At 46.5% G+C, this 20002-nt stretch overlaps 1 protein-coding gene across 1 annotated transcript; it reads right to left on the reverse strand.

Moving 5' to 3' along the window:
• Positions 427 to 1923, reverse strand: LOC110433686 (proteoglycan 4-like). The gene is made up of 5 exons (XM_021456198.1): positions 1729 to 1923; positions 1409 to 1653; positions 683 to 1098; positions 543 to 595; positions 427 to 471 (listed from the first exon to the last, which is right to left on the reverse strand). The coding sequence occupies exons 1-5, from the start codon at positions 1921 to 1923 to the stop codon at positions 427 to 429; spliced, it is 954 nt and encodes a 317-aa protein (XP_021311873.1).

The raw sequence follows: 20002 nt of genomic DNA on the forward strand, positions 1-20002 counted from the left end.
TCAAACACAGTGATACATCACTCAGATAACATTGCAGCGCTCAAAATCATGGTCATGGAAAAATCAAACTTTATTACAAACTTTACATACAGAGTTTACAATAAACACCCCACTGGGCGGTTCCTAGTCTGCTCCTACAGACTATCCTACAGGCCTACTGCTCGGGCTGATCATCCGCTTGGCCTTGCTGCCCAGTTGGAGGGGTTGGGGCCACCGGCGCCTGGCTGGTCGAGACCGCAGGCGTCGATCGCCCATCTCTGGCAATGGACGCTCCCGATAACTCTCTGGCTGATCTATCTGACCCCGGCTGGTCGGGGAGCGTGACCGTCCTGCAGAGGTTGATGTCGCCGATCACCGTCGACGACAAGTCAAGCAGGCCAACACGAAGGTCGTCTTGCAGGCCAACACGAAGGTCGTGCCCTCAATCTAGTCGAAGCACCTTTTCTGGTACTTCGCCATTTTCATTGCGCCCTACAAGAAGAATACATGCTGAACCCAGGAACATCACACATAAGCGTCGAGCAGCGCAAAGGATCACTTACCTTAACCTCGTCCACAAGACGCTTTGCCACGCGCTCCACCCTCGTGGCCTCCTCTGTCTACGCGAGCTCCTCATGTCCGATGAAGTGGTCCCTGCGTTGGCGCCACACGTAGACGTGCTGGCGGCCATCACGGGGGCGACCTTGGATCTCCTCCACGTCATCGTCAAAGGCCGTCCGGGTCTCCTCGTTCGCCGCACTGCCACCGGCCGTGGTCGCAGGCATCATTGGACCCTGGTCCAGGCCAGGGGAGCCTACGGGCGAAGAGGCCCCTGTTCGGGGCGGGATCGGGACTCCCCTTTCTTCGGCTGGTGGTGGAGTCGGGGCTCTGCTTCCCTCCTCCACAACGTTACTCGGGGGAGGCGTCCTAGTAGCCTCCTCGTTCCTCGTCGAGGTGCTCGCCGCGGCCCTTGCCGGGGCCGGATGCTCCTCGGTGCTCTCAGCCGTGGTTGTCACCGCGGGCTGCTCTGTGGTCTGCGGCGCGGCGTCCCCAACGGCAGCAACAGGCTCGGCTGCCCTCTGGCCAGCAATGTGGCCAGGGTCGATGTCCGATGCCGCACTAACAGCAAGACGACATTAAACAATGTCAAAAACAACAACAAAACACAAAATATCGCAGTACGAAAGTAAGATTAAAAACTTACAGGTCAGAGCGCCTGTGTGTCGCGGTGAACCTTCTCCTGGTCCTACCGGTCGGTGCCTGCGCCCCCGTCTCTGCGACGCGCGTCGGCTCGACGTGCGGTGCAGGCGGGTCGCTGGTCACCCGACCAGTGGTGGCCAGCGCAACGTCCGGACGAATGCGCGGCCTCCGAACCAAAGAAGGCGCGGCCTCCGACTCCTCGTCGCCGTCGTCGGTGATCCGGACGAGCCGACGGCGCTTTGGCGCCTTGCTGCCCTCCGCCGGTAGCGTCTCCGCAGGAGATGGATCCACCACCAGCGGCCTTTTTCCCACCACTCTGCCTTCGGTGGTCGGGGTGGGGCGGTTCTGCTCCTCATCGCTGCTGGTGTATTGGGGACACTCAGCAGCGTCGTCCTCTGGCGGGTCCATTCCCACGGGATTCTCCATGCCGGGTGCCAGTGATATGTACACTGCACACCGGTCAATGTCTCCAATCTGCAGCAGCATCAAAGATAAGTCAATAGCTGGGAGAACAAGTACTCAGGAAGTAAATTCAGTAAGTAATATTACCTTAGGAGCTGGTCGTCCAAGCTTGAAGGCCTGCATCCGATCACCACTCCGGACAAAGCTATCGTCTGCAAAGTTGAACAGCTCATTCAGCAGCTGTTGCACTTCCGCCTTCCCCAAAACTTCAGGACTCATCTTGGTCGGGTCCTGGCTCCCAGCGTATTCGTACGCCGAGTGAACCCTCTTCAGGCAGGGCATCACCCGGCGACAGATGAAGTTGCCGACCACTCCTGGCCCGTCCAAACGGGACCAGTCGATCAGCTTCATCAGGTCTTCTACCTGACCAGCGAACTGCGGGCGGTCTGTCCAACTGACTCTCTTCTCCGAAATGTAGCCCACGTCGCAGAACGTGGAGCTGCCCGGCTCTTCCCAGATGCAGAACCACTTCTTGTACCATTCGGTGAGAGAAGTATTCCACAGGCAGTTGAGATACTGGTTCTTCATCCCGTCGCGCAGATTGAGGTATACTCCACCTGCAATCTTGGAGCCTCCAACTGCTCCCTTCTTGCTCAATAGAAAAGGTAGCAGAAAAGATCGAAGTGCGGCTCTATCCCAACATAGGCCTCGCACAGATGGATGAAAGTAGAAATAAGAAGAATGGAGTTCGGGTGCAGATTGCAGATCCCGATCTCATAGTAAAGAAGAAGCCTCTGGAGAAAAGGATGGACAGGAACCCCAAAGCCCCTCTCGAAATAATCTTCGAAAACCACGATCTCACCGGCACGGGGGTCGGGGTAGCTCTCCCCCTCTGGCGCCCTCCAGCCGCCGAGCTCTTGGCTGTGCAGCAGCCCCATACTGACGAGGTCATTGAGGGACCTCATGCTGCTCCAGGACTTCTTCCACTCCTTAGCCATCAGCTCGGCCCTTTTTTTGGAGTTACTCTTCGCCATTGACGCTGCGGGAACGACTGCGAGTTGGGAGGACTGACGGTGATTGAAGAAGGCAAGAATGGCAAGAATGGAAAGAAGGCAATGGCAGGGTAAAGAATACGGGGGCAATGTCAAGCTTTTATAAGCAACAACTCCACCCTTCACACTTCCCGCATTCGTGGGAAGTGGGCGGGCCCAGCGGCGGACGCGGCGTTTCGGTTTTCAACAATTACCGGCAGTTCATACGGCCGCCTTTTTGTATAATTGATGGTTTCCTTTTCTTGAACCGTGCAAAGAGCGGTTGCACAGTTACCAGGCGCACCTTTTCACGCAGCCACCTGACAATGCGTCAGGATGTCTCGTCACATCACACATTAATGTGTCAAGATGCCCTTTTTTTCAAAATAATAGACAAAAATTGGTGGAGGACGGACGTTCCTAGAGACTGCAACAACCACCGAGCACCATACGCTCGGGGACTGGTCGACCAGTCTGCCAGTTTGGAGACCTAGAGACTGCACCGACCACCGAGCACTATACCCTCGGGGACTGGTCAACCAGTCTGCCAGTGTGGAGAACTGGGGACTGTACCGATCACCAAGCGTTATATGCTCGGGGACTGGTCGATTAGTCTATACGATGGCAAACGAGCATGATATGCTCGGGGACTGGATAGTTCTAATTTTTTAGACCTTGCTACAAGGCTCATACTTTGCCTTCTAGCAAGCTCGGGGACTACATCGGTACCATGCATCTGGCGATGCATCTCAGTTTTCGAATTTCTTGAAGGACCTTTCTTTTGACCCTAGCACCATGTGTCTGCGACACCTACTACCAGGCTCGGGGACTAAGTGGGCACACTTCACCTTGCGGTGAATATGCTTGCTTTTTGAAAGACTATACTTTTCAGAAAAGTATAGTGGGCACACTTCACCAGAAAAGAAATCTTTTTTAATTTAGAGCACCATGCATTCTTCGAACAACTTGCTTCTTCGATGACAATATTGATCAACTGTCTTTTGAGCTGGTCAAAATACCATTGCAACTGTTTGGGCGACTTTCCTGCTTATTGAAGACGTCAAGCCTCACTGATCGAAGAAGCTCAAGACGGCGTGTTACATCACAATACATGGTGCTCGGGGACTAGTTGTGGGGGTATAAAGCCCTATACCCTCACGACTAGACTTGGGCCAGGAGGCTTGGCCCATTACGAGACAAATTCGAGGCTTGATCCAACTGCTTGGGGTTTCGCGCAAGGAAACAAGACGTGGAGATCAAGTAGAATTCTAGTCGGTTAGAATAGTAATTGATATCGTGCTATCTATGACAGTTGTAACCGACTAGGATTAGTTTCCAAATCTATAACCCTGCCCTCCGGACTATATAAGGAGGGGCAAGGGACCCCCCTAGGATAGATTATTCTCTCAATCCAATACAATCAGATGTAGGACGTAGGTATTACGCCCACACGGCGGCCGAACCTGGATAAAAACCTTGTCTGTGTCTTGCGTCACCATCGAGTTCGTAGCTTGCGCACCGTCTACCGATAAACTACTACCGTGGGTATACCCCAAGGTAGACTGCCGACTAGCTTTCATCGACATACGTCGCCGCTGGTCGCGCTCGTCAGTCCTCAGCGTGTCCTACAGCTCGCCACGACGCCCCCGGTGTGGACAGCGCCATTTCCACTCTGGTTCGCCCTCTCTCGCGTCCGTCATCTTCTCTGCGTCGCCGCCGCTGCTTCGGCGAGCTCGCACCCTCGTGTCTCAGCATCTCCGACCAAGCGACTCCGTCTAGAGCTCCGCCAGCTTCCCCGCAACAATGTCGTCGAGTTGGCTGCGGCTGCCTAGCCTCGGTAAGCCCGCATTGTCTTCTCCGTCGCGAGCTTACCTCACCGGAGCTCCGCCGTGATCTCCGGTGTCGTGGCCAGGGCTATGTAGTCCACCATTTCTCCTCGTTCTTGTCCCAACAGCTCCGCTGAGTTGTGCTGATGCTCGTCCAAGTCCTCTTTGGCCCGGTGTCCGACCAAAGACGCTGGTGGTCGGCCGCACACCACCGCCGTGCCGCCATACGCGAGGGCGAGGTACTTAGGGATCGGTAGAGTTAGGGTTTCTCGTACCAATCGGTGCGGAATGGAGTGAGGAGCACGATGGTGCTCTTGGCCGTCGCCGAGACCTCGCCGTCGATGAGATCTCTGTCGGTCAAGTCGCGCCTCTGCTCTCGGGTCACTGACGTGTGGGGTCCGTTGACTTGCGGGGTCCCCCCTGTCAGTCTCTATTTCTCCTTTGTTTGATTTAGGGTTGTGCTGTTTTTGCAAAAATCATATCTCTAGTTCCTGTGATCCAAAAATTGTGAAATAAATTTTGTAGTGATCCTCTAGTTTTTAATAAAAATACAACACGCACCATGTTTTCTAGGAAAAATAATTGTTACGATTTAATCTTGTTATTTAAGTATAAATTCATATCTTTTGATATACTACTCCTTTTGCTATGAAATTTTTATGCTATGCTCTGAGTGGTATGAGAATGCTATGATAAATATTTCATGATTTTGGAGTATTGTACCTGTGATATGTAATTTATGTTTGTGATATGGCTTGTTTTCTTACTTAAATCATAATATATGTTTGGTGCTTACGCTGGTGCTCTACTTTGGTGTCAAACTTGTCTATGGTAATAGTAACATGTAAATAATCTGAAATATGTTGTTTGACACTATCTAAGCTATGTTTCTTAATTTATGAAATAAGCACCTTGTCACATGTTAAATGCTTATCTTGAATTGGGCATGTGCAATTGTTCTAAAAATTTTATGGTAATGTCAAGATGCTATGCTTGTGCTGGTGTAATTTTTGTAGATTTTTCTGAGCACTTTTGCTAGTATCTTGTAATTATGTCCGTTTATGTAATTAATTTAATAAATGCCTTGTTATGAAATGTTTAGTGGTTAACATGTGATGTTCTGGTAATCTTAGGGTAATCTTATGCTTGTAAGCCATTTGGTTGGCACTATTTATGTTTTGGCTTTGTCATCAAATAATTAATTAAAGGGTTAAAAGCTATTCTGGACAGCAAGGGAGTAATTTAACCTTTGCTTGATGATAACTTGGTTTTTTGGAAGACTTGTCTAAATCAAAGTTGTTATAGACTATATGAACTAGCTGTGGTTTTAATTTGGGATCAATTGGTCCAATAGTCTAAGAGTAATGGCTCTTCCAATTTAGGTTCCAGAAATAGGTACTTTCTGTTTTTCTGGGATAGAACCTGCAACTTTGTTTATTTGACTTGATTAACTTATGAATCTTGCTGTAATGTTTAAAGATGAAATATAGACAATTTCTTAAGCTTTCCAGAATGTCCTCATTGATGTTTGTTGGGTCTATATAGCAATAGTTATGATCTGTTTACTGAGCTGTTCTGTTATGTGATGCTTGCTGTTTATAATTGACTTGGTAAGTTTTGCTAAGCTAATTAGTCATCTTGTCTGGACTTGTTATGAAAGTTACTCTGTAAATGAGTGTCCAGTGAAGTTCAAATTATGTTATCAAAGCATTTATCCTCATCTAGGATTCACACATTATTATTCATCGTGCATGCAATAGGTGCACCGGAAACGACCGCTTCTTTCGAGCTCAATCAAGCGAACCCCGAGGGCTAGGAGATCAATCCGGAGGTAGAGGTCCAGCAAGCCGGACATGAGGAGCCCGAAGAGGAGGTCGAGTGCCCTAATCACGATCCTGCATCGTTTGTGAAAGGCATGCCCCGGAGCATCTTAAGTCTCCCACTTTAATTTCGAAAGTTCACTTGATTATGTTATATCTATTGATGCATTACGTATAGGAGTTGTGATGAAACCCTTGCTGCATTATCCATATTCCTTGTCCAGATATTTTACCATTGCCTGGTCATAGAGTTAGGATCGAGTAGCAGCTTAGCCATGCTTAAATCGGTAGAAGTCGGGTGATATCCTGTCACCTGCGCGAGATAGCGTTGTGTCGGATCACGATTGTCTATATGTGCTATTGTGGAAGGAACCTGATTAAAATGATTTAAGCCGGGCGGAGTTTTGCAAGGTTGTAGTAACACCGTTTGTGGCAGCTAAGGACCGATCGTTGTACGCCCTCTTGTCATGTTGAACGCATGCCTAACACTTAGTTGGCCGGATAACTCGTTCCGACCGTGAAGCCTAGTAGTATGACTCATGCCGGAAGACCGGCAAGTATAAAGTGCGCACTACCGGAGGAAGTGCGGTGTGCGGGGGACCATTGGCGTAAGACCAAAGGCAGGTGAGTTAAAAGTCCTGACCTCCCTGGCAGAGTGGTAGCCCTGGGAGTGCGGCGCTGATCGGAGCCGCGATTCCTGAGTCGTACCAAAGGTGACCCACTTGCTCTCTGACAGGGGATGCTTGGGTGAGTGCTAGGAATAACCCTCCAGCTGGATAGGAATCGATTCGAATCGCTGTCTCTCCCGGATAGTGAGAACTTGACACAGCAGCGGCAAACGTAGCATTCACTAAAGAACAATGGTTCGTGATAATGATGATAGCAAGGAAGAGCATATGATGAACTTGATATGGTTATTATTGTTTGTAAGAATCAAAGTGAAGTGCTTTAGTATATGTGCTAATCTAGTGGTAGGCTAATGATGATTAATATGATGCTTTTACCAATAATGTAGTATCCACTTGAGCTTTTTGCAAATGTTGAGTCAAGCCAGCTACACTTTATACTTAACCTTTCTGGATCCATGGTGTCTTTTATGTTTTACTAGACGGGTAAGTCTAGCTGAGTACATCCTCGTACTCAGGGTTTATTCCCACCTGTTGCAGATGATATCTTTTATGATGGCTTCTGCAAGACCTGTCTCCATCCCGCTGGGGATGAAGATTAAACTGTTGGGCACGGTTCTCTAACTACTTCATACCTGTTGCTTTTGATGGATGGCATGAGACTCTGGTAGAAACAAGAACTTGTGAACTGAACCTTGAAATGTGCGTTGTAAACTATTTTGCTTCCACTACTATAAACTTGTGTTGTAATAACTAAGTAACTCCGATGGGGTGCCGCTTCGACGGCGATGAATGACTATGTAACATTCGCTGTGTTATGTTGAACTATTACGATATTGGTTTGTTGCAAGTTGGTTTAAAGTCCTTCGTGATTTCAGTTGACTACCGGGATTATATGGGCTCAAGTTTGGAAACTGGATTGCTAGTCGATCGTTTCTACACTTGAACTCTTATAATTTGGTCGGTTCTGTGACATATCTTGCACCGAAACTAACACTATCTCCAAATAGACCGAAGCGAGATTCCATGTGCCACACGTCATCAAGGAGTTTTGTCGGCTGCGTCCAAATTGATTTCAAGGTATATGGCACGTTCCGTGCAAACCGTGCATCTATCTTGCATCAAGATTAGCACTATCTCCAAATGAACCAACTTGAGCTTTCACTTGAGCCCTTTACCTAGGAGTACCATCCGGTGCAACCAAAATGGTTTCTTAGCGTATGGTGCATTAGGCGCAAACTGTGCACCTATCTTGCACTGAAACTAAGAATGTCTCCAAACAGACGGAAGCGAGATTCTATATGACACACGTCATCTTGGAGTTCCATCGGGTGCGTCCAAATTGATTTCCGAGCATATGGTACATTCCACCCAAACCGTGCACCTATCTTGCATCAAGATTACCACTATCTCCAAATAGACCGAACCGAGCTTCCACTTGAGCCTCTTCATCTAGGAGTACCATCGGGTGCGTCAAAAATGGTTTCTTAGCCAATGGTGCATTAAGCTCAAACTGTGCACCTATCTTGCACCAAAACTAACAGTCTGCAAATAGACCGATGCGAGATTCCATATGACACACGTCAACTAGGAGTTCCATCGAGTGCGTCCAAATTGATTTCTAAGCATATGGTACGTTCCATGCAAACCGTGCAACTATCTTGCATCAAGATTAGCACTATCTCCGAATAGACCCAACCAAGCTTCCGCTTGAGCCTCTTCTCCTAGGAGTACCATCAGGTGCGTCTAAAATGGTTTCTTAGCCTATGGTACATTAGGCGCAAACCGTGCACATATCTTGCACCGAAACTAACAATGTGTCCAAATGTTCCGAAGCAAGATTCCGTATGCCACATGTCATCAAGGAGTTTCATCGGGTGCGTCAAAATTGATTTCCAAGCATATGGTATGTTCCATGCAAACTGTGCACCTATCTTGTATAAAGATTAGCAATATATCCAAACTGACCGAACCAAGCTTCCACTTGAGCCTCTTCACCTAGGAGTACCAACAGGTGCGACCAAAATGGTTTCTTAGACTATGGTGCATTAGGCAAAAACAGTGGACATATCTTGCACCGAAACTAATACTGTCTCTAAACAAACTGAAGCAAGATTCCATATGACACACGTCATGAAGGAGTTCTATCGGGTGCGTCCAAATTAATTTCTAAGCATATGGTACATTCCATGCAAACCGTGCATCTATCTTGCATCCAGATTAGCACTATGTCCAAATAGACCAACATGAGCTTTCACTTGAGCCCTTTACCTAGGAGTACCATCGGGTGTGTCCAAAATGGTTTCTTAGCCTATGGTACAATAGGTGCAAACCGTGCACCTATCTTACACCGAAACTAACACTATCTCCAAATAGACCGAAGCAAGATTCCATATGATGCAAGATAGGTGCATCATATAGAATCTCGCTTCTGTCCATTTGGATACAGTGTTAGTTACGCTGCAAGATAGGTGCACGGTTTGCACCTAATGCAACATAGGCTCAGAAACTGTTGTGGAAGCATCCAATGGTACTCCTAGGTTAAGAGGCTCAAGTGGAAGCTTAGTTCGGTCTGTTTGGAGATAGGTTTAATCTTGATGCAAGATAGGTGCACGGCTTGTATGGAATGTACCATATGCTCAGGAATCAATTTGGACGCACCTAATGGAACTCGTAGATGATGTGTGTCATATGGAGTCTCCCTTTGATCTATTTGGAGATGGTGTTAGTTTCAGTGTAACTTAGGTGCATGTTTTGTGCAGAATGAACCATAGGCTCAGAAAGCATTTTGGACACACTCGATGGAACTCCTAGGTGAAGAGGCTCAAGTGGAAGCCTGGTTTGGTCCATTTAAAGATAGTGCTAATCTTGATGCAAGATAGGTGCACGGTATGTGTGGAACATACCATATGCTCAGAAATCAACTTGGATGCACCCGATGGAACTCCTAGATGACTTGTGTCATATGGAATCTCATTTCAGTCCATTTGGAGGTAGTGTTTGTTTCGGTGAAAGATAGATGCATGCTTTGCGCCTAATGCACCATAGGCTTAGAAACCGTGTTGGAAGCACCTTATGGTACGACTAGGTGAGGAGGCTCGAGTGGAAGCTTGGTTCAGTCTGTTTGGAGATAGTGCTTATCTTGATGCAAGATAGGTGCATGGTTTGCATGGATTGTACCATATTCTTGGAAATAAATTTGGACGCACCCGATGGAACTCCTAGATGACGTGTGTCATATGGAATCTCGCTTCGGTCCGTTTGGTGACAGTTTTAGTTTTGGTGCAACATAGGTGCACGATTTGCGCCTAATGCACCATAAGCACCCAATGGTACTTCTAGGTGAAGTGGCTCAAGTGGAAGCTTGGTTTGATCTGTTTGGAGATAGTACTAATCTTGATGCAAGATGGCTGCATTGTTTGCGTGGAACGTACCATATGCTCTAAAATCCATTTGGACACACCGAATGGAACTCCAAGATGACGTATGTCATATGGTGTCCCGCTTCGATCCATTTGGAGACAATGTTTGTTTTGGTGTAACATAGGTGCATGTTTTATGCCGAATGAACCATAGGCTCAGAAACCATTTTGGACGCACCCGATGGTACTCCAAGGTGAAGAGGCTCAAGTGGAAGCTTGATTTGGTCTGTTTGGAGATAGTGCTAATCTTGATACAAGATAGGTGCACGGTTTGCATGGAGCATACCATATGCTCAGAAATCAATTTTGACGCACCCGATGAAACTCCTAAATGACCCATGTCATATGGAATCTCCCTTTGGTCCATTTTGAGATAGTGTTAAGTTTGGTGCAAGATAGGTGCATGGTTTGCGCCTAATGCACCATAGGCTTAGAAAATGTTTTGGAAGCACCCCATGGTACTCCTAGGTCAAGATGCTCAAGTGGAAGCTTGTTTTAGTTTGTTTGGAGATAGTGCTAAACTTTGCAAGTAGGTGCACGGTTTGAGTGGAACGTACCATGTGCTCAAAAATCAATTTGGACACACCCAATGGAACACCTAGATGATGTGTGTCTTATGCAATCTCACTTCAGTCCATTAAGAGACATGGTTAGTTTTTGTGCAAGTTGGGTGCACAGTTTGTGCCTAATGCACTGTAAGCTAGGAAACCACTTTGGATGCACTCGATGCTACTCCGAAGTGAAGAGGCTCAAGTAGAAGCTCGGTTTTATCTATTTGGAGATAGTGCTTACCTTGATGCAAGATAGGTGCACAGTTTGCATGGAACATACCATATGCTAGGAAATCAAATTGGATGCTCCCGATGGAACTCCTAGATGACGTGTGTCATATAGAATCTCACTTTGGTCCATTTGGAGACAGTGTTACTTTTGGTGCAAGATAGGTGCACGGTTTGCACCTAATGCACCATAGGCTTAGAAACCATTTTGGAAGCACCCAATGGTACTCCTAGGTGAAAAGGCTCAAGTGGAACTCGGTTCGATCTATTTGGAGATAGTGCTAATGTTGATGCAAGATGGGTGCACGGTTGCATGGAACGTACCGTATGCTCCGAAATCATTTTGGACACACCCAATGGAACTCCAAGATGACGTGTGTCTCGCTTCGGTCAATTTGGACATAGTGTTAGTTTCCATGTAACATAGGTGCATGGTTTACACCGAATGAACCATAGGCTCAAACCATTTTGGATGCACCCAATGGTACTCCTAGGTGAAGAGGATCAAGTGGAAGCTCAGTTCAGTCTGTTTGGAGATAGTGCTAATCTTGATGCAAGATAGGTGCATGGTTTGCACGGAGCATACCATTAGAAATCAATTTAGACGCACCCGATGGAACTCTTTGATGATGGGTGTCATATGGAATCTCGCTTCGGTCCGTTTGGGGATAGTATTAGTTTTGGAGCAAGATAGGTGCATGGTTTGCGCCTAATGCACCATAGGCTCAGAAGCCGTTGTGGAAGCATCCAATGGGACTCCTAGGTTAAGAGGCTCAAGTGGAAGCTCAGTTTGGTCTATTTAGAGATAGGGCAAATCTTGAGGTGCACGGTTTGCATGGAATGTACCATATGCTCAGAAATCAATTTAGACACACCTAATGGAACTCATAGATGATGTGTGTCATATGGAGTCTCGCTTCAGTCTATTTGGAGATAGTGTTAGTTTCAGTGTAACGTAGGTGCATGTTTTGTGCAGAATGAACAATTGGCTCAGAAAGCATTTTGGACACACCTGATGGTACTCCTAGGTGAAGAGGCTCAAGTGGAAGCCTGGTTTGGTCCATTTAGAGATAGTGCTAATTTGATGCAAGATAGGTGCACGGTATGTGTGGAACATACCATATGCTAAGAAATCAACTTGGACACACCCGATGGAACTCCTAGATGACGTGTGTCATATGTGATCTCACTTCAGTCCATTTGGAGACAATGTTTCTTTCTGTGAAAGATAGGTGCACGCTTTGCGCCTAATGCACCATAGGCTCAAAAACCATGTTGGAAGCACCTTATGGTATGACTAGGTGTGGATGCTCAAGTGGAAGCTTGGTTCAGTCTGTTCGGATATAGTGCTAATCTTGATGCAAGATAGGTGCATGGTTTGCACAGAACGTACCATTTGCTCGGAAATCAATTTGGACACATCCGATAGGACTCCTAGATGACGTGTGTCATATGAAATCTGGCTTTGGTCTATTTGGAGACAGTGTTAGTTTTGGTGTAACATAGGTGCTTGGTTTATGCCAAATGAACCAATGGTACTCCTATGTCAAGGCTCAAGTGGAAACTCAGTTTTGTCACTTTGGAGATAGTGCTAACCTTGATGCAAGATAGGTGCACAGTTTGCATGGAACGTACCATAGGCTTGGAAATCAATATGGACGCACCTGATGGAACTCCTAGTTGACGTGTGTCATATGGAATCTCATTTCGGTCCATTTTGAGATAGTGTTAATTTTGGTGTAAGATAGGTCCACAATTTGCGCCTAATGCACCATAGGCTCAAAAACCATTTTGGAAGCACCCCATGGTAGTCCTAGGTGAAGATGCTCAAGTGGATGCTTGGTTTGGTCTGCTTGGAGATAGTGCTAATCTTTACAAGATAGGTGCACGGTTTGTCTGGAACGTAGCATATGCTTGGAAATCAATTTGGATGCACCTGATGGAACTCCTAGAGGACGTGTGTCATATGAAATCTCGCTTCGATCTGTTTAGAGACAGTGTTAGTTTCGGTGTGAGATAGGTGCACGGTGTGCGCCTAATGCACCATAGGCTCAGAAACTGTTTTGGAAGCAACCGATGGTACTCCTAGGTGAAGAGACTCAAGTGGAAGCTCAGTTTGGTCCATTTGGAGATAGTGCTAATCTTGATGCAAGATAGGTGCACGGTTTGCATGGAATGTACCATATGCTCGGAAATCAATTTGGACGCACCCAATAGAACTTCTAGATGACGTGTCTCATATGGAATCTTTCTTTGGTCCATTAGGAGATATGGTTAGTTTTGGTGCAAGATAGGTACACGGTTTGCGCCTAATGCCCCATAAGCTAAGAAACCACTTTGGATGCACCCGATGGTACACCGAGGTGAAGAGGCTCAAGTAGAAACTCAGTTTAGTCTATTTAGAGATAGTGCTAACCTTGATGCAAGATAGGTGCACGGTTTGCATGGAATGTACCATATGCTTGGAAATCAATTTGGATGAACCTGATGGAAGTCCTAGATGATGTGTGTCATATGGAAACTCGCTTCGGACTATTTGGAGACAGTGTTAGTTTCGGTGCAATATAGGTGTTGTGCCTAATGCACCATAGGTTTAGAAAATATTTTGGAAGCACCCGATGGTACTCCTAGGTGAAGAGGCTTAAGTGGAAGCTCAGTTTGATCTGTTTGGAGGTAGTGCTTATCTTGATCCAAGATGGGTGCACAGTTTGCATGGAACATACCATATGCTCAGAAATCAACTTGGACACACCAATCGAACTCCAAGATGAGTGTGACATAGTGTTAGTTTGTGATGTAACATAGGCGCATGTTTGGAGATAGTGTTAGTTTCTGGTGTAACATAGGCGCATGTTTTACACCATATGAACCATAGGCTCAAACCATTTTGGACACACCTGATGGTACTCCTAGGTGAAGAGACTCAAGTGGAAGCTCAGTTCAGTCTGTTTGGTGATAGTGCTAATCTTGATGCAAGATAGGTGCACGGTTTGCATGGAGCATACCAACAAAAATCAATTTGGAGACAGTGTTAGTTTCGGTCTAAGATAGGTGCACAGTTTGCGCCAAATGCACCATAGGCTCAGAAAGCGTTGTGGAAGCATCCAATGGTACTCCTAGGTTAAGAGGCTCAAGTGGAAGCTTAGTTCGGTCTGTTTGGAGATAGTGCAAATCTTGATGCAAGATAGGTGCACAGTTTGCAAGGAATGTATCATATGCTTGGAAATCAATTTGGACACACCTAATGGAACTCGTAGATGATGTGTGTCATATGGAGTCTCACTTCAGTCTATTTTGAGATAGTGTTAGTTTTGATGTAACATAGGTGCATGTTTTGTGCAGAATGAACCATAGTGTCGGTGTTTTCCCCACGGGGTGTCACACCAACGAGTGAATTTGTATGCGTGCTCCCCTTTCCAGATGGTGATGCAAAAAGACACAAAGATTTATCCTGGTTCGGGCAAGAGAAGGCCCTACGTCCAGCGGAGGAGGGAGAGTTTGTATTATCTTGCACCTAAGTGCTTCTACAGGGGTGGATACAAGCGTAGTATGGGGTGTAGCGATGTGAGTAGCACTACTACGTATGGTTGGTGAGTTGTGTTGTTGTGGTGTATTGCATGGGTTCCCTTATATCTCTTCCCGGGTCTCCCCTTTTATAGTTCTAAGGAGGAGCCCAGGGTACAAGTATAGGCATCATAGTAGGGGTCGATAGAGGTATGGCGCGTGGACCAACTCGAGGCCTCCGTACCGGCGTGGTCTCGAGCCGTCTCGCTCGGGTAGCCTGATGATGATTACGCGTGCCCCTTTATCCTACTCTGCGCGCCGTCTTGGACTGGCTTATCTGCTGCACGCCTATACGTCATGGCGGCGGTTACGTCGGGGCGGTCGTAGTGTTGTCATTCGACGCCCAACCCTTCCCTAGGAAGGAAACATGTCTTGTCGAGGGTCGGATGCCGTGTAGCGCCTTGCTATCCAGAGCGTTGACCTTGGGCATCTCGAGGGGGTCTTGATTAGACGTTCCGACCCTGCGTCATGCGTTTTGACATGCTCTGGATCGTTTGGTGGGGAAGGCTGCAAAAAGAGTGACGGGATGGGTGCCCGTTCCCCATCACGCTTCCCGTGACAGGCGTGTTAGGTGAGAACACGACAGGCGCATTAAATGCCCTGGTTCCCATGCGCGCGTCACGCGGCGGGCGACGTCCTTGCGCTCGACGCCTTCCGATTCGCTCGAGCCTGTTTTCGTATTCGATGGTAGTCGGCGCTCGAGCCCTGATCAATTCGCTCGACTCCCTTTCCGTCTTCGAGGCTGCGGTCGTCGATGATTATACGCGTGATTGGGTAGAGCGTCGAGTTGGGGGCCTCGACTTGCGTACGGGCAATCTCATTATGTACATCAGTTGGCATACCCATTACTGATACCCTCGATAGTAGCCCCCGAGTCTCCATTCGAGCGCTGGTGCTCGAGTGGAGGCTTTATTTTGCGGTTGAGTTTCCGTGGGGGCGCGCGAGCGACCCCGCGGGGGTAGCCCCTGAGCCCTCGGAGGAGTTTTTAACTCGTTCGAGGGTTATATCGCCTAATTCACAGAAACGCTGTCGACACCAGTGGTGGAAGGCTCTGTTTGGCTTGTTTTGCGCAGGGGTTTCGACGTACTCTCGATAGAGCGAGCGTCATCCACCCTAGATTGAGCTCCTAACGGGTAGTCCGAGTGAGAACCTGTGCCCCTTTCGAGGGGGTCAGCTGTAGCCCGGAGGCGTTCTCATAAAGCGGGGTCGACGTGGTCGGGGATGCTGGTCTCATTCGATAGAGTCCAGTGGCTCGATGCCTCCCGTCGTGGGGATTCCTCTCGACTGTCTCGACCCTACCCCGGACATCCCCAGCGAGTTCTCAAGGCGGGCCTCGATTTTCAACCACTCGCTGGGCATCCCTGACTCTGGTGCTTGAGATCGGCTGTCGAACCCTTTCGGCGGGTCAGCCTGCGACCTCTCGAGGCTTTCGCGGGTGCGTACCTTGGCTTACAAGGGAAGGAAGAGGCCGTGGCGGTTCGCCTTTTTACCCATTGGGTGCGTCTTTTCAGGCAGGAGCTGTTGCGACACTGTATCGGCGTAGAATTCGGAGCGCCCGGCCTGTGAGGAGAAAAAAGACTGTTAAGTGGCACATTCACGGGGGGAGTTACCGTATTTATCGGATCTGCCCGTTGGAGGTTGCCGTCTATAAATATCCCGTGGCCTGGTTGCCATTCTCCCTTCTGCCTTCCACCTTCATTCCTGTATTTGGCTCCTTGCCATCTGTTGGGTATTTTAAACGCAAACAGAAAAATCCGCAAGCACACGGATACCGATGTAGCCTTCACCCGGGAGTATTCCAGAGTATCGATTTTCCACAGAGAACGTGAGTGTACTAATTAAGATCCAAGATCTCCCTAGGATAACTATATGATTATTTTTGGTGGGAAGAGAGGAAGTTTCCTGAGAGTTCTCTAGTTGATCTAAGAATCAAGAATTACTTCAAGATTATCTATATCGGGACATCAGAGCACTAACCACAGAAAGAGATGAGAAGGGGGCTAGGAAGGTCTGACTACGGTCCTACAAACACCGATCCGAACGTGGTGGAATACGTTGACCGTTAGGGCTGTCACTACCCTAGGGCTACCACAACAATCCGTAGGATTGGGTGCAATTCCAGGTAATCGCAAGACTAAACACCACGTCTAATCTATTAATTACTACTCTAGCGTTATAAAGACTAGAGCACTTGATGCAAGCGGGAATCCAATAAATAACTTGAATGTAAATAAAAGTAATTAAAGAACTCAGGAATTATGAATTGAAGAACCTGGAGAACGATGAAGAACGAACCAGATGCTGCAAAAGTATAATGTTGAGGAAGATCCGACAGATCCGGCTCCTCCTCCTCTGCTCTCCTCTTCTCTCTCCCTATTTTCTAGATTACAACTAGAACTAACTAGAACTAGAACTAGAACTAGATGAACTAGAACTAGATCTAGATGAACTAGAGGTAGAACTAGAAGAACTAGAGGGATCCTCTCTACTTGGATGAAGAATTGAAACCCTAGCTTTGATTCTGTAGAAGAGGTATGATCTCCAGGGGCCAGGGGGTCTTGTTTTATAGTCCCTTCAAGTGAATCTGGGCCGTCGGATCAAACCGACATTAATCGCATGGTTTTCCTTGATCCTTTAGGTCGGTGGAGCGTTGTCCGCGAAACGGGTCCGAATTGGACACTGTAGCTAGGCGGGCGCCCAGGAGAGTTGGGCGGGCGCCCTGCCTCCGAGCCCGATCGGCCTCCCGTTCGTTCCCGTGGCTTCTGGAGTCTTCTAGATGGTAGAAAATTGCGCGGCACGTTAATATCTCTATGTAAACCCGACGTGTGGGCCTTTCCTCCATAATTCCTGATAACCCCCTGCAGAAATAGACAAACACCAAAACTTGTGGAATTCTGTCAGATAAAACCCTAAGTCTAGGTGTTGGTTGCATTTGGAGCCTTTTCCATGATTAATTGATGGTTAAATATGAGCATTAAGGACCGTCAACAAGCTCCCCCAAGCTTAACCTTTGCTCGTCCCTAAGCAAAGATGAACTCAAGAGTTTGTGCAGTGGTTTCATAACTTAAAGATACACATGCGTTTAAACAAGATCTCATTTCTGGTTAGAGTAAATTGTTAAGACTTAAAACTTACTCATTTACCTTTCACCATGGGACTTGTAACCGTCACTTCTGTCTTGAGCAGTTAAAAGATAGAACGGTCTAATCAAGCGTCATGTCTCATGTTCTTGATCAACTATAGCTCTGGAGTTTTTGCAGATTTTCAAATAAAACTCAGAGATTCCTTGTATGACTCTCTCTAGTCTCTCTTTTGTGGTATTTCTGGATCCTTACCAAGGCAGTAATGGTATATGCCTTCTCTCAAAGTATGTAGTATTTTTGGTATGGGGCATAGTGGCATTGCCTTCTCTCTCACCCTACTCTAATAAGGTTTTGATATCTAGAGCTCATAGGTGGGAGATAGCTAATACATACTTACAAGACATTTATTGCATAGTCAAACCATGGATCCAGAAGAACAAGTCAATAAGTCAAATCAAGATGTGCATGTGTGGCGAATGAATGGTGTATGGTGATGATGGTGATAACAATGGTGAAAGTCTAATTCTACTTATGCTCTTTTGAGGGGATACATACCTTTCTTGCACTTTGAAGCTTTTTGAGAAGAATGAGATGCTCTGTATTTTTTTTTCTTTCTTTTCTCTCAGGTGGGTATCTTGTACCCCTAATTCTACTGTCGGACACTTGTCCATTTTTACCTCTCGTCTCACTTTTTCTTTCTTTCGAGGTTCCGGGCACTTGCCCCATTTTATTTCCTCGTATACTTTTTTTTTCTCTCTTTTTTTTAGAGCACTCATCTCCTGAAATAATATAGCAAGTGGTAGTAACCAAGATAACTTGAGCATTTATTTCACAGGGAAAAACAGAAATGTTTTTGGCTATTCTCTCCCGGATTAGGAGTAGAATATTTTTAGGTGATTCTGGAGATGGAAATGGGTGGATATATGTGGATGCGTACTTCCAGAGTAGAAGCAGCATGTGTGAGTGAACGTGCAAGTAAATCTTGATTTAACCACATGACAAGCTCCTAAGGGTCTACACAGCTTGACCACACTCAATGCTCATAAGCAGTAAAAAGTAAATGTGTGGTTCATAGTCTAACAAGCATGTATATATGGCTGTGGTAGGAATTTAAACTCTCATCATACAGGAACTCCTCATGCAACATTTTAAAGATTTTCAAAGATAAAATTCTCCAGAATTCTAGCATCTCTAGGAACAGATAAATAGCAGCTCAACCTTCCCATATCATATCCGTTAACAACTTAGACTTTAGATCAAGTACTCTTCCCACAAGTTTAGGTTTAGAGCAAATCTTAATTAATAACAGTCATGCCTAAACTTGAGAGAGATTTCAATTTTGAGAACTAGTCATGGCAGAGCAACTATTCATCATTTCCATGTGAGAGCTTATCATGAGGGTTCATAGCAAACTTTATTTATTTATTTGTTTAGCAAACTAAGCAAAGATATATATAAGCACAGAATCTTTATTTGGGTTTATATGATTATGCATCTTTTTATTATTAGAGTAAAGTATAAACGTGAGTAGAATACTTAGCTGGATAAATGGGGGTGCTCTCCCCCAAGCTGGATTTTGACGTAATCTCTTCTGATGTAGCTAGCAAGTGGCGGAGGTGTATTTGAATGTCGGTAGCACCCTGACAGCGATTAGGATGTCCTCCGTCTGCTAGTCTTCTTTGATCCTTGAATTCTGTGGAGCTCAAATAGACAACAAAGCTTTGTGGAACTGGTTAAGTGTTAGCATAAATACCTAGCCTTTATCATGTTGAGCCTCCTCAATAAATGTTACACTCTTTAGTAGGATCATAAATTTATTTTTATAATTTTATTTTCATAGGACAGGAATATATTTATTTCATTTTTACACCACCACAGTGAATGTACTTATGGGTTTTATGCCATGAGCATACTCACATGGGGCTTACTATTTTCAACATTTTTATTTTCGTTTCAAGATGATATGAACCTGATTAACTAACAAAACTATTTTAAATAATTGAAAGGAAAAAGATAACTACCAAGTTTACCTTTTGGCAAGGCGTTCGGTGTTTTTACGTCCTCCGAACGGGACTCTCCGTTTTCTCAGTGGTCCTGGGATTCGCTGGATGGCGTAGTCGGTGGTTCCGGCGACGCTTGCTCTTCATGTATAACTATCTTTTTTCTCCACACCTGACTCGGTGCAACGGTCTCCTCGGGACAGTTCTGTTCAAGCAGTATGTCTTCAGATATTACCACTTCTTCATAGTCTGCCCATCCGTCCTTGATGA

This window comes from Sorghum bicolor, chromosome 3, assembly GCF_000003195.3.
Source record: "Sorghum bicolor cultivar BTx623 chromosome 3, Sorghum_bicolor_NCBIv3, whole genome shotgun sequence".
NCBI classification, from domain to species: Eukaryota; Viridiplantae; Streptophyta; class Magnoliopsida; order Poales; family Poaceae; genus Sorghum; species Sorghum bicolor.

What these genes read in the sequence shown, in the direction of transcription:
- LOC110433686 (XM_021456198.1), bottom strand. Translation starts at nt 1,923, where the DNA reads ATGCCCTGCCTGAAGAGGGTTCACTCGGCGTACGAATACGCTGGGAGC. An exon ending in AAGGCGCCAAAGCGCCGTCG is followed by an intron (nt 1,099 to 1,408) that starts GCTCGTCCGGAT and finishes TCTTGCTGTTAG; the next exon opens with TGCGGCATCGGACATCGACC. An exon ending in TGACGTGGAGGAGATCCAAG is followed by an intron (nt 596 to 682) that starts GTCGCCCCCGTG and finishes TCGCGTAGACAG; the next exon opens with AGGAGGCCACGAGGGTGGAG.